The 14,362-nt window shown below is 40.9% G+C and overlaps 1 protein-coding gene across 1 annotated transcript in view; it reads left to right on the forward strand.

Moving 5' to 3' along the window:
- The first annotated feature begins 80 nt into the window (after positions 1–80).
- Positions 81–14,362, forward strand: part of LOC123511302 — a 14,653-nt gene continuing 371 nt past the window's right edge. Inside the window, exons 1-10 of the mRNA XM_045267077.1 lie at positions 81–150; positions 5,486–5,567; positions 6,740–6,934; positions 7,476–7,558; positions 7,873–7,948; positions 8,246–8,398; positions 8,787–8,875; positions 9,655–9,736; positions 10,410–10,592; positions 14,139–14,362. The exon at positions 14,139–14,362 is cut by the window's right edge and continues 371 nt beyond it. Coding sequence (XP_045123012.1) covers positions 130–150; positions 5,486–5,567; positions 6,740–6,934; positions 7,476–7,558; positions 7,873–7,948; positions 8,246–8,398; positions 8,787–8,875; positions 9,655–9,736; positions 10,410–10,592; positions 14,139–14,281 — 1,107 coding nt within the window. The 5' untranslated portion in view covers positions 81–129 and the 3' untranslated portion in view covers positions 14,282–14,362. The remainder of the gene's footprint in view (positions 151–5,485; positions 5,568–6,739; positions 6,935–7,475; positions 7,559–7,872; positions 7,949–8,245; positions 8,399–8,786; positions 8,876–9,654; positions 9,737–10,409; positions 10,593–14,138) is intronic.

Genomic DNA, 14,362 nt, shown 5'->3' on the forward strand with positions numbered 1-14,362 from the left:
CTCTCTCTCTCTCTCTCTCTCTCTCTCTCTCTCTCTCTCTCTCTCTCTCTCTCTCTCTCTCTCTCTCTCTCCAGTCCCGGTCCACCAGTTACGATCTTCATTGACCTGGTTCCTGCCGTTGGAGGGGTGATGGTCAGCCTAAAGATCATGGTGCGTACTTTACGAGTACCCACATTCACCTTTTCACTCCTTTGTCTTCCATGGCATTCTCATATTTGTTGCCCACTTTCCACTTTTCCCCTTGCATGCTTCATCTAAAACCTCTTAATGTGTTGATGGACACGCGCGTGCGCACACACACACACAAATACACACAAACACACACAAAAAAAAAAAAAAAAGGAGTCATGCCACTCAAGGCCCCAAGAACTGACCGTTATCATCACAGTGCTATCCCCTCCATGGTGCGAGCCATAAACAGTTAAGTTAAGGTCTAATCTTAAGTCTCCCTTAATCCCTATATGTACATTTTCAGTATGTATGTACTGCAATTACTAATAAACCGTATTATTATTATTATTACACACACACACACACACACACACACACACACACACACACACACGCACACACACACGGCCCGGTAGCTCAGTGGTTAGAGCGCTGGCTTCACAAGCCAGAGGACCGGGGTTCGATTCCCCGGCCGGGTGGAGATATTTGGGTGTGTCTCCTTTCACGTGTAGCCCCTGTTCACCTAGCAGTGAGTAGGTACGGGATGTAAATCGAGAAGTTGTGACCTTGTTGTCCCGGTGTGTGGTGTGTGCCTGGTCTCAGGCGTATCCGAAGATCGGAAATAATGAGCTCTGAGCTCGTTCCGTAGGGTAACGTCTGGCTGTCTCGTCAGAGACTGCAGCAGATCAAACAGTGAAACACACACACACACTCCGCGCTCCGTGGAGAGCGGACGTGCCTCCTGCGCATGAACGGCATCTAAATAACACTCCACACGCTAAGCAATGTGCTTGAGTGAGAATAGTTATTGCTATTGAGGGGCGACCAGAGCGAGTGTACAGAGTGAACGTAGCCTGGTGGCGTGTACATGGGAGTGATCGCAGGTGGGAGAACCTCCACACTCCAAACGACAGAGCGGGAACCCACAAAGGCCAGCCATAGCAGCCGCCAACGCATCCAACCACACACGTAACTACCAGGCCTGGCCCCCAGTGACCACACACCCACATGTTCCCAGGAAAAGTAAGGAAAAATGGATAGACCGGTAAGGAATAAATTACCAAATTCAAAATATGTTGATGAGGCCCAGGAGCAAAGCCGAAAGTGGCCAGTCAAAGCATGAGTCCAGCTTCAACAGGGCAACATTGCAAGGTAGATTGGTGATGTTGGAGAAGAGATTTGAGGAGTTAGTGAAGGAATTAAAAGTTCAGAGGAGTGAGGAGGAGCAGGATAGAGAATTCCGCAAGGCTTTGAAGGAAAGAGTTAAGAGACTGGAGGAAAATGAAAACGATTGGTGGATGAGAATGCGCATTTGAAGGTGGAGGTTGAAAAATACAAGAGACGGTTGGAGGAGAAAATGGAGAGAGTAGTAAAGGAGAAAGATGACTTTAAGGAAATGATTAGTGAGCAGAATGAAAGGCTTGAAAGGGAATGGGAACTGAAGAAAACACAATGGACTGAGTCGAGGGAAGCAGAGATGGTTGGATTACAAGAAATAATTAAAGATCAGTTGAAGGAAGACAAAAAAGAAAGGTCCAAGGAACTGGTTAATGTAATGAAGAATAAGGAAACATTGATAAGGGAAATAGCAGAAAAGAAGAAGAGTGTGTTAATATTTGGGATGAAAGAACAAAATATAACATATAAGCCTAAGAGAATTAAGGAAGAATTGAAAACGGTAAGAGATCTGTTCAAAAATCTAAATGATGATGAAAAAAAAGACCTACAAGAAGAAGTGGAAGAGATCCATAGACTGGGTCCGTATAAGGAGGGAGTGAACAGACCGATTAAAGTAGTACTGAAGTCACAACAATCTGCGGAGGATGTCCTATATAGAACATCAAAGTTAAGAGAGATAGAAGGTTGTAAAGAGGTGTTTGTGAGAAAGAATAGAAATGAGGAAGAGAGGAGAAGATATAAGGAATTGGTGGAAGAGGCGAGAAGGAAAAATGATGAGCGGTCTGAGGAGGAAAGAGAAAAGTTTTTTTGGAGAGTTATAGGAGAGAGAGTCAGAAAGTGGTATGTGGAAAGAAGGAATACGGAGGAACCCCTAGAGGGAGCAGTGGGTGGACCGTAATGTATACTAATATAGATGGGATACTGTCAAGTAGATTGGAATTGCAAGACTATATGATAGTGGAGAAGCCTGATATCGTGTGTTTGACTGAGACAAAATTGCATGAAAAAACAAAGATAAATTTGGATAATAAATATAATATATGGAGAAAGGATAGGAGAGTAAAGGTGGAGGAGGAGTTATGATTATGACGAAGAAATAAATAAATGTGGATAAGGTTTGGTATGGGAAGAACAACGCAGAAGTGATAAGCATAAGGATAAAAAGTGATGGAAAAGAATTAATAATCATGGTGACCTATGTACCTCCTAAAACAAATTCTTGGACATTAAGGAATACGACAATATGATCAAGGATACTTTACAGAGTTTGGAAAGTGTATTATCTGGAAAAAGAAAGGTGATACTAGTAGGAGATTTTAATTGTAAGGAGGTGGATTGGGAAAATCTAGTAAGTGGTGTTGGAGAAGAAGCATGGGAGAGAGATTTCTTAATCTAATGATGGAAAATATGATGGAACAGAGGGTGAAGGAAAATACTAGATATAGAGGAGATGATGAACCGGCTAGACTGGATTTGGTGTTAACAAGAGAAGTGTACCTATGTGGAGATATACAATACAAGTGTCCTTTGGGAAAGAGTGATCATGTGGTTATGGAAATGCAGATAGCAACAACACAGCGAAGGAAGGACGAGACATACAGGAGTGGTAGATTGAATTATAGAAAGATGGACACAGAAAGTTTGAAAAATTATTTCAGAAAATTAGATTGGGAGGAGATGTTACAAATCAGAGAAGTGCAAAAGAAATATGAGATTTTTATGAAATATTATAAAGAAGGAGTTATGAAATTTGTACCAAAGTATAAACCAAGAGAGGAAGGAAGAAAGGATTGGTTTAATGCAACTTGTGTTAAGGCTAAGGAAAAGAGAGATGTGGCTTGGAAAAGATGGAAAAGAGCAGGAATATACTAAATAAGGAGAATTATAGAGTGGCAAGAAATGAGTATGTGAGGGTAAGGAGGAGGAAGAAAGAAAATTTGAAAAAGATATTGTAGACAAGAGTAAGGAACATCCAAAATTGTTTTACAGGTTCATAAATGGTAAACTTAAAAGAGAGAGTCCATTGAAAGATTAAAAGGAGAGCAAGGGATAGTAGATGACCCTAAGAATATAGCGGAATTGCTAAATAATAGGTTTCAGCAAGTATTTACTAAAGAAACAATGTTTGTAAAGCCACAGAATGTACAAGGAAATGTGCACATGGATGACATTAAGATACCTAAAAGGAGTTATATAAAATGTTGGAGGAACTTAAAGATGATAAAGCGATGGGACCAGATGAAGTTTCAGGAAAATTATTGAAGGAGTGTAGAGAAGAATTGATTGATCCATTATATGATATTATAAGGTGCTCATTAGAAACAGGGAAGTACCAGTAGAGTGGAAGAGAGCTGAAGTGGTGCCCATTTATAAGGGAGGCAGTAAGGAAGAGCCTCTTAACTATAGACCTGTGTCTCTAACAAGTGTGGTCGGTAAGATTTGTGAGAGGGTGATAAAGAAATATTGGATACGGTTCCTGGAGGATCATAAGTTATTATCGGATCATCAATTTGGCTTCAGGAAAGGGAGGTCATGTGTAACAAATCTACTGAGCTTTTATTCAAGAGTGGTTGACAAAATACAAGAGAGAGAGGATGGATGGACTGTGTATATTTGGATTTAAAGAAAGCTTTTGACAAGGTACCTCACGAGAGACTGTTATGGAAAGTAGAGATTTATGGAGGACTGAAAGGAAAAGTGTTAAAGTGGATGGAAAACTACTTGAGATGGAGGGAGATGAGAACGGTAATAAGGGATGCAAGGTCGGACTGGTTGGTGGTGGAGAGTGGAGTCCCACAAGGCTCAGTGCTGGCACCAATACTTTTCCTGGTATATATAATGACATGCCAGAGGGAGTAAACAGTTATATTAATTTGTTTGCGGATGATGCGAAGTTGTGTAGGTGTGTGAAGAGTGAAGAAGATTGTGAAATTTTACAGGCAGACCTGGATAAGATTTGGGAGTGGAGCAAGAGGTGGCAAATGGAATTTAATCTGAGCAAAAGTCATGTGATGGAGATGGGAAGAGTGGAAGACGGCCAAGAGGGTCATATAAGATGGGTGAAGAAGTAGTGTTGAAAAAGGTGGAAAAGGAAAAGGATTTGGGAGTGATAATACAAGACCATGGGCAGTTTGAGGCTCATATTGATAAGATGTTTGGAGAAACGTATAATTTGATAAAAATATTGGATTAGCCTTCCATTATATGGATAAAGATATGATGAAGAAATTAATTAGTATGGTAATTAGACCAAGATTGGAATATGCTGGAGTGGTTTGGTCCCCTTATAAAAAGAAGCATATAAGGAAGTTGGAGAGATTGCAGAGAATGGCAACAAAAATGGTTCCGGAATTGGCAGAAATGACCTATGAGGAGAGATTAAAAGAAATGAATTTGCCTACCTTGGAACAAAGAAGAGAAAGAGGAGATTTAATACAGGTTTATAAACTGTTGAATGGACTGGATGAAGTGGATAATGAGCAAATGATGTTGAGAGAGGAAAACTTAAGTAGAACTACAAGATCGCATAGTAAAAAGATAGCCAAGGGAATATGCTTGAAGGATGTGAAAAAATATAGTTTCCCACAAAGATGTGTGGAGGTGTGGAATGGTTTGAGTGAGGTGGTGGTGTCAGCAAGGAGTGTGCATAGTTTTAAAGGAAAGTTGGATGTGTGTAAATATGGAGACGGGGCCACACGAGTATGATACCCAGGCCCTGTAAAATTACAACTAGGTGAATACAACTAGGTGAATACACACACACTTTTCGACTTAGTCTCATTATCTATTTTTTCGAATTTGCATAGTTTTTTTTTTTTTAACATAACCTGTTTCCTTTTCTAACGTTCTTCCTTCGTTTTAAATTTCTCATTTCTTTTCATTCATTCAATCTTCATTTAGTTTTTAGGGTATACAGTTCTTCTTCTTTACGTATAATTTCTCACTTATATGTTAATCTTTTCTTAAAGTGTGTATATCCTTATACCTTTGTTTTTCACTTCCTGGCGTCTCTCCCCCTCCTCCGGCACTCCCTCCCCACACTTTCTCTCTCTCTCTCTCTCTCTCTCTCTCTCTCTCTCTCTCTCTCTCTCTCTCTCTCTCTCTCTCTCTCATAATTTTATCTTATTATCGTCAGGTAACCTCTGACGAGAGTTATCCGTGGCCTTGGGTGGTGGACTTCGATGATGGAACGCCGACTGAGAGCGGGGAAATTACTGGTAAATCACATTTAGTAGTGGTAGTAGGAGGAGTAGAAGTAGGAGTAGGATTAGGAGTAGGAATTAAGGGTCTTTCCATGAGTTAAGCCACTCCTTTCCAGGCCTTTTGGTCTACTTGCAGTGACTGGGAGTGTTAAGAAGCAAAACATTACCCTGAAAACTGATGATCTTTATGGCTATTATTGTTATGATGTTTCCAGCGGTTTCTCTTCGTTCTTCAACCTGATGACTACCTAGCGTTGGCCTCTCGTGTCTCAAAATTTATCTCGCCTTTATATCTGTTAATCAGTGTTTCGATGAACGGCCCAAGGAAGATTACATTGATAGCAACGGTAAACGGTAAAATAATGTACAGTGTGCGGTGTGAAAGTTTATATATACCACGTCTCTGTAAGTTAGAGAGAAGATAGTTCCACGTTCTTCCAAAGCAACTCGACTATAGTAAAACAGGAGTCTAGTTCGTCCACGGTAAAAGGTAAACGGAATCATCAGGAAAAGATTTGAGAGAAGGGAAGAAGCTTTGTAATGACTGGGAATATGATATGACCTTTAAATCCGGCCATCATCATGTTGCCCACATTTGGGGTAACGATCCTCAATTTTTTTTTTCTTTTTAGTCAACGGATCGCTTCATGATGAAAGTCTCTCATGAGTAAAAATTAATCTCATTCTCACATCTATTTTTCAGTATTTCTGTGCATGGCCAAAGAGGACATTACCATTACATATTATTGTTTATTGAATCAGTTTGTTAGTCGTCACTTACAAGATCTACAAAGAACAGAATCATGATTCTTTACAAAACATTCCTTTTTATCAGATTCCCTGTAATTGTTACAGCTCTCACTTCTAGCACATTACAATTTGCCTTATGTTTGACCTAGTTGTTTTATTGAACAATAATAGTGTTTTTTTTAACTTAGAAACAAATAAAGCGAGACAACTAAATCAAGTAAACTGCGCAGACATAGCTAGGGAATGCAGAAAGAAATTGCATTTCAAATCACACCAGCAAATTTTATTGACGACTGAAGTCTGATTGTTAGATGTTGTGCCTCCCGTGACTTTAAGATATCACCGACTTAATCCACTCTTGTCTAATTTACTTCACTAATCTAGCATAACCTAACTTAACCTCAACTCTTTGTCTGCTAATGCCACGTCTTCTTCAGGCTGTCCCGATATCATCTTACTGCATCATCGCTACCTAATCGACTACCACAATTGCATCATTGTCGTTTCGGTGACACTTGGAAGCGTCACCTACAGCTATGAGTATCCTCTCAGTGACTACCCGCCTCATGCATATGGCCTCTCGGTGCCATGGGAAGAATCAGATACTCAGGCTGTGACAACACCAACTATATGTAAGTAGACCACAGAAAATGTGTTTTACAAGGTTTTGTTTTCTCATCACATATATTTTCAAACACACTGAATATTTTCATTGATATTTTCCCTTCCCATGACGCAGAATCCTTATTAGATCACTGCTGGAGTTATGAAGATATTCTAAATAATCCTTACATTTTTAGCAGTTGCCAGTTGGAATATACATGATCGATGAGTGAAAGAATGGAGAGGAGAAGTAGTAGTGTGCGTGTGTCTGAGTCGAAGAAAGAAGGTGTAGGCTGTAGAGTGTCTTGAGAAGAAAGTGTAGCAGTAGCAGTAAAACAGCAATAGCGTAATAGTACTCTGGAGAGAAAGCATGTATAAAGACAAAGAAGGAAAGAAGAAAAGATAACAAAATGTGTGCTTGGGTGGGTGACAACGTTAATGCCTATTACTTCCTCCATTATATCGCCTTTCATTCTCTTCCTCAACAGATCTCTGTTTTGCTTCTACGTACTGCTGTACCTCGGGTGCATTCCACCTAATAACCCTACACTTTTCCTTCCTTTCTTTCAGCTCCTGCCTTTTCCTTTACTCTCACTGTCATAACGATCGGGGATGACGCATACACGGATGAGCCTGTTGAATTCAGACTGACGGTAAGTGAGCTGCTAAATATTGTTCTCAACCGTAGAGGACTGCCTGTTCTCAGCTTCCAAACTTGATGCAGTCCCGTTAGTTCACAATAATAAAAACATCGATAACCAAAAGTAGTACTATCTTTAACTGATATTATTCTTGTGTTTTTTAATTGTTTGCACATTAACGTGTACACTATTGCTGTTGCTTATGTATTGAAAATGAATTAAAAAAGTTAGAACTCATAATAATAAAAAAATGTGAGTTAATGTTGTCCATCTCTCTCTCTCTCTCTCTCTCTCTCTCTCTCTCTCTCTCTCTCTCTCTCTTCCAGGCAACCACTTATGGAAACGCGATTTATGTGATTGATTTCGGCGACGGATCCAATCACGTCAGAGATGATGAGAACAGTGAGTGTGTGTGTGTGTATGTGTGTGTGTGTGTGTGTGTGTGTGTGTGTGTGTGTGTGTGTGTATTGTTTTGTCCCATAGGCCAGCTCTTCCACTTCTGTTCATTATATTCAATTTTCCTTGACATATGACCTACCCGTCCTGATATTTCTTTCCATCCTTTCATTTTCCTTCATCTTCATAACTGTCTCTTCATTACATCCTTCTCTTAAATCTACCTCGACGGGTCCTCATCACACATACCCATAGAAACACACCTGACCTAATAATGTTTAACTTAATCTCATCATCGTGAAGGTCCAGTTGACATCACCGTAAACCACGTCTACAGTCACCCAGGAACCTACACTGTGACGGCTTCCATGTCAGTCGATAATGTAATCATAGTGAGGACAGCGACAGTGGAGGTCCTTTCTGATGGCGGTGGCAAGCAGCTTGTAGTCAGTCGAGGTGAGAAAGTTTCCGGGAGAAGATAAGTGTGACGGCATGCACGATATTAGCGAGTAAGGTTACCAGAGGGAGGGTATGGTTGTTGTTGTTGTTGTTGTTGTTGAACTTTGGTGGTGGTGGTGGAGGTGATGGTGGTACTGGTTGTGAAATTGGTGTTGAAGGTGAATGTTACAGTACACTGATATTAGGGTTGTGATGGTTTTGGTGGTTATACAACGATAACAACAATAATCACAATAGTAGTTGTTGTGACAGTGAAAGCGGCATTAGTAGTAGTAATAATAGGAGTAACAATAGGAGTAAGAATGATGCTGAACTTATTCAGTATAATTTAAATCCACTTTTTGACACAATTTGCTTTCTTCTTCTGCTACTCCTACTCTTTCAGGTAACCCCAACTCAGAACCGGCTAGCGTGTATGTCACGGCGTACTTCGTGGACACCGTCGTTGGTGACCCTGTATTCTTCGCCATCGAGGTAAGGATCAGGTGGTGATAATGGACTGATTCTTGAGGAAATGAGGAAGGGAAAATGGTAAGAGGAGTGCTATTGGAAGAAAGAATGTGTGTTAAGTAAGGAGACGATTGTTTATAGTGAATAAAAGGGTAGATAGAAATGTGGAGGAAGGGAAGATAGGCAGAAAGGTAGGAATGGTACAGAAATTAAGGAAAGATAAGATTGCAAAGCAGGTGACTATACGGGGAAGGTGGGAAACAAGGACAGGCAAGGGAAATTAAAAATGAATGATTAAGAAAATATAAAAGGGATAAAAGAATAATTTCCATTCTTATATATTGAAATTCAAATTTTCTCCACCTTTCCTTTTCTTTTTTTTTACTTTCCTTTCAGTTCCTTTGCTTTCATTTTTTTCCTCCCAGGGCTTCAACGGTTCTGTTTTTCCTAGTCTTCTCGTCTTCTCTATGTTTTTTTTCCTAATTAATCGCAAAACAACTACTCAACAATTCCCTTCCATTTTTGTATTTCCTTTTCTACTATTTCTCCTCTCTGATTTTTTCTTCCTCCATCACTTTATTCTTCACTCATTCTTTTCCCTTACATTGTTCTTCTCATTTCCTCTCCTCCTCATGGATGATTTCCCATTGGTGATGTAGAATTCTTGTTAAACTATCACTAGACTTAAGAAAAATCGGCGGAAATTTTAATAACTAGTAGTTAAAGTTGAAATGAGACCATTAAGTGTTTAACATTTCATTCCATTGTCTGGCTTTGACCTAACTCATCGCCGCCTGTTTCAGCTTGTGTTGAGGAATGACGACGAGACACATCTTTTGATTAACTACGGTGATGGCGCTGACTATTATGCAGACCTGCCGGAAGGTGTGTGTGTGTGTGTGTGTGTGTGTGTGTGTGATGATGATGATGATGATGATGATGATGATGATGATGATGATAATAATAATAATAATAATAATAATAATAATAATAATAATAATAATAACAATAATAATAATAATAATAATAACAACAACAATGCTTATTACGATTTCTCTGTATGCATGTATATCCATCTTTCAATCTATCTCACGTTTTGTCGTGAATGAGAGGTGATCCAGGCACACCATCCACACAACTTTTCCTTATGGTCGATAATACGCAGAGGAAAATAGCGATAAAATAAATAAATCCAACACAAATGAAGAGTGAACATGAAGACAGTAAAGTAATTCAAGCAGTAAAGTAGGGCAGCCGTTCACATTGTGTCCTATAGCCTGTGGTCTTCTTGCCTTAACGTAATACGAGTCCCATGCCCACTGTTAATTTGGCATAGCGTGGTATTACTACGGCATTTTACACAAGCTACATACACAACGGGTGCTGAGTGATAACAATGCAACTCTAACTGATGAGCAAGCACCGGGAAAATAAAGCATATACATCAATGATACGGCAATTCAGAGAGAGAGAGAGAGAGAGAGAGAGAGAGAGAGAGAGAGAGAGCATTTGTGTCTGTGTATTAACTAAGCCCTTCAATCTTCGTCTACCTCTACAGGAGTGACGTGTCTAGTCGTGCACCACGTATACGACTCTCCCGGAGTGTACGTGGTGGTGGCGACGATTCAAGTCTATTACAACGGGGAGATCGGTCTCTACACGCGGCAGATCAGAGTGTGGGTGACGGAGGAGGATGACGAGTGTAAGGATGACGATGACCACGGCTCCGACAACGATGCGGGTGAGGATATGATGGTGGTGGTGGTGGTGGTGGTGGTGATGGTGGAGGTATGCGGTATATACAGTAGTAGAACTACCATCAGTAGCAGAAGCAACAGCAGCAATAGTGGTGGTAGCAATATTAATAACACTGTAGTAGTAGTAGTAGTAGTAGTAGTAGTAGTAGTAGTAGTAGTAGTAGTAGTAGTAGTAGTAGTAGTAGTAGTAGTAGTAGTAGCAGCAGCAGCAGCAGCAGCAGCAGCAGTAGTAGTAGTAGTAGTAGTAGTAGTAGTAGTAGTAGTAGTAGTAGTAGTATAGAAGCAGAAGTAGAAGTAGAAGTACTCGTAATCGTAGTAGTAGTAGGACAGAAAAACTACAGCTTCAGGTAGATATATAATAATGTTATCTATCGATTTTCAGTCTTAAAGTTGGGGAAAATTACAAATATTGATGCATTTCTTTTATAGTCCTCCTTATTTCTCATAAAGGTGCACGAACTTAGAAAAGGTTGAAGAACACTAAACTATACCCTGAAAAAATAATACAGTAAAAGAGATCAGATAAAAATGATCAACATCTCTATAATTACGGAGGCTAAGAATAATACCAAGACTAATTAAGTAATTCAGAGATAACGAAACGAACGACGATCACGAGAGCTTCCACGATAACAGTGTGTATGATAAGATGTGATTCCAGATTCTTCGATAACGCTCCGAGTTTCCAAGATAACAATGACATTCCAGTTTCCTTGATAGCGATGCGAGTTTCCAAAATAACGTTCCATTCCACGATAAAGATGCCATTCCAGTTTCCACGATAATAATGCGAGTTTCCACGATCAAGATGCAATTCCAGTTTCCACAGTAACGATGCGGGTTTCCACGATGTCTATGCGGTTCCAGTTCTCACGATGCGATTTCACGACACAATATTGAAGTCTACTTGCCTACACAGGTACTGGGACGAACCCTTTCACCCCGTAAGGGTCCACCCCAGACTCTTGAGTGCGAGCAGGGTAACGCTGCCACCTTCCTGCGCCGCAATTGAAGTTCACTTGCTTACACCGGTACTGGGAAGAACCCTTTCACCCCGTCAGGGTCCATTCCCACACCCTTAGGTGTGAAGAGAGTGGCGCTGCCACCTCACTGTGACGCAATTGAAGTTCACTTGCCTACACAGGTACTGAGACGAACCCTTTCATCCCGTAAGGGTTCACCCCAGACCCTTGAGTGCGAGGAGAGTGACACTGCCACCTCACTGCGCCTCACGCGGGTAGCCATGAGCAATGACCCGCCACACACCACTACCCAAACACTGTCAGCAAGTCTTTTTCACCCCGTAAAGGACCACTGGTATTGTCAGTGCCTGGTACATGGCGCACAGCGTGCCCTCGTTCATGGCGAGTTGTTCAGCACGGTGTCACTACAAGCAGAGATCCTGTACACACCACTCACCACAGACTCTATGCAAGGAGCCCTTATCACCCCTTAAAGGCTCCTCACTGCATCATCTGGTGAACGGTAGACACGGCAGACTGCTTAAGGCGGCTCCTTGCCTAGTGTGAGGCGCTGCAAGTTGACGACAATCAGTGAGCTTGAAGCTGCAAAGGAAAATGAGTCCACGTTAACAATGGGATTCCACGACAGGCTGCGATTCCAGTGTCCACGGTAAAAAAGTGTTTGTCGAGGATTACAATCCGTTTATCAAGGCTAACGATGCGGCGATGGCGATGGCGGAACGATTCAAAGTATTATCACCTACACAGGTACTGGGACAAAACATTTCACTCCGAAAGGGTCAACCACAGTCCAGTGGTTATGAGAGCAGTGACGATGCAACCTTGCAATGCCTCACACGGATCGCCATGAGCAATGACCCGCCACACACCACTTCTCAAACACTGTCATGAAGTGAGTCCTTTATACCTAACCTAACCTAACCTAACCTAACCTAACGTAAAGGACCACTGGTACTGTCAGTGCCTGGGTCATGGCACACAGCGAGCCCTCGTTCATGGCGAGTTGTTCAGCCCGGTGTCATTATAAGCAGGGGACCCGTACACACCACTCACCACCAGACTCTATGCAAGGAGCCCTTATCACCCCTTTAGGGCCCCTCACTGCACCATCTAATGAGTGGTAGACAATGATCTCTTGCTTATGGCGACTCTTGCCTAGTGTGAGGCGCTGCAAGTGGACGACTAGTAGTGAAGCTTGAAGTTCTCAATCGTCGTTTAAATTTTGATTCGAATATAAAATCGTCGATGGTAAATGAAAAATAGCTTTGGTCTGAAAGTGTGCAAGAGTTAACTGATTAATGAAACAAGGTGAGGCAGTATTCAGAGTATTCAGAGTACTTTGCATGTTGCTGCCGTGAATGTGCACGTGTTTGTAGATAACTGGATAGAAACAGTAGACCAATGGTAGTTGTGTAACTAATGGGAAACTTTAGAAAATTAGTTGAGCTTCTGGATAGAGTGGATGAATACACACAGGTTTGCTTGTCTTGTACATAAACTGCCACCTGTAGACATAATTTTTTTTTTATTTTATGCTCTTAGAAACTTAGTTTCCTTTATTTCCCTGATCACAATGATGTGTAAATATCAATGTTTCAAATATAAGGAAACACTAGGAGAGGACCCAAACTCCCGTTGAAGTTGCCAGATTCAACAGGTATCGTAATATTTCACAGAAAAGATGGTCAACCGCATATCGTATATTTTTGGATATTCTTCTGTCACATGAGGAGATATCAAGATAGGTAAAGCACTTTCAAGCATGTATCTACGACAAAAAACGCTATAAAAGTAGAGTTAGCTTATATGTATGCATTGTCTTTTTTATATACCATCTAGCTCTATCCCTGGGACAAAAATGACTTCTTCCTCAATTGATAACTTGAAGTTAGTATGATATTTTCTTTCCTTCTAGGATAGTAAGTAGACTACAAGATGTCATGAACAAATGAACCCCCGTAAATGAGTTTATTTTCATAACTTAGAAATTAAACTTTGATAATGAGATTGTCTATTGCCAACCAAACCGTTCTGTATAGACGTCTTCAGCGTCATAGAGACCTAATGATGTTAGCTCATGGACAGTGGCCATCCTGACAGCGCGAAACTCCAGGGCGTTCATAAGATTTCCAGGGATACTTAGATGGCTGATCTAATGAAATCCTTTGCAGTACCATTGCATATTGAGTTCCATGTTCCATGTGATAATACTGGTGGTTCGGGTAGATAGGGTTCTTAACGATAAAAAGGCTGAGAACCCCTGATATAGGTGATGGTAGCAACAGTAGTAGAATTAATAACATAGTACTTTTGGAATGGAAAGAAAATAAGGAAACACAACAGAAAAAAAACAGAAAAATCAGAGCAGAAAGAAAAGATGAACAGAGAGAGAGAGAGAGAGAGAGAGAGAGAGAGAGAGAGAGAGAGAGAGAGAGAGAGAGAGAGAGAGAAAACGATGATAATACTAAAGAGAAATAAGCAACATCAACACCAACACCACCAACAAGAAGCAAAACTAACAGCAGCCGCTTTTCTCTTCCCTGTCAGTGCTCGAGACGCTTGCTGATCATCTGGGCTTCTATATCGCCATGCTGATACTGATTCTGCTGCTGATATTGGGAATGCTGACGCTGGCGGTACTTACAGGCCTCACTAGCACCGCCATGGCAGCCGCAGCCAACACTAATTAAGAAGACGTAGTGACTTATGATGGTGTTGTGGTGTTGCGATGGTGTGTGGTGGCGTTGTGTAGTGTGTATGATTTCCTTGTT

This window comes from Portunus trituberculatus, chromosome 31, assembly GCF_017591435.1.
Source record: "Portunus trituberculatus isolate SZX2019 chromosome 31, ASM1759143v1, whole genome shotgun sequence".
Lineage (NCBI taxonomy): Eukaryota > Metazoa > Arthropoda > Malacostraca > Decapoda > Portunidae > Portunus > Portunus trituberculatus.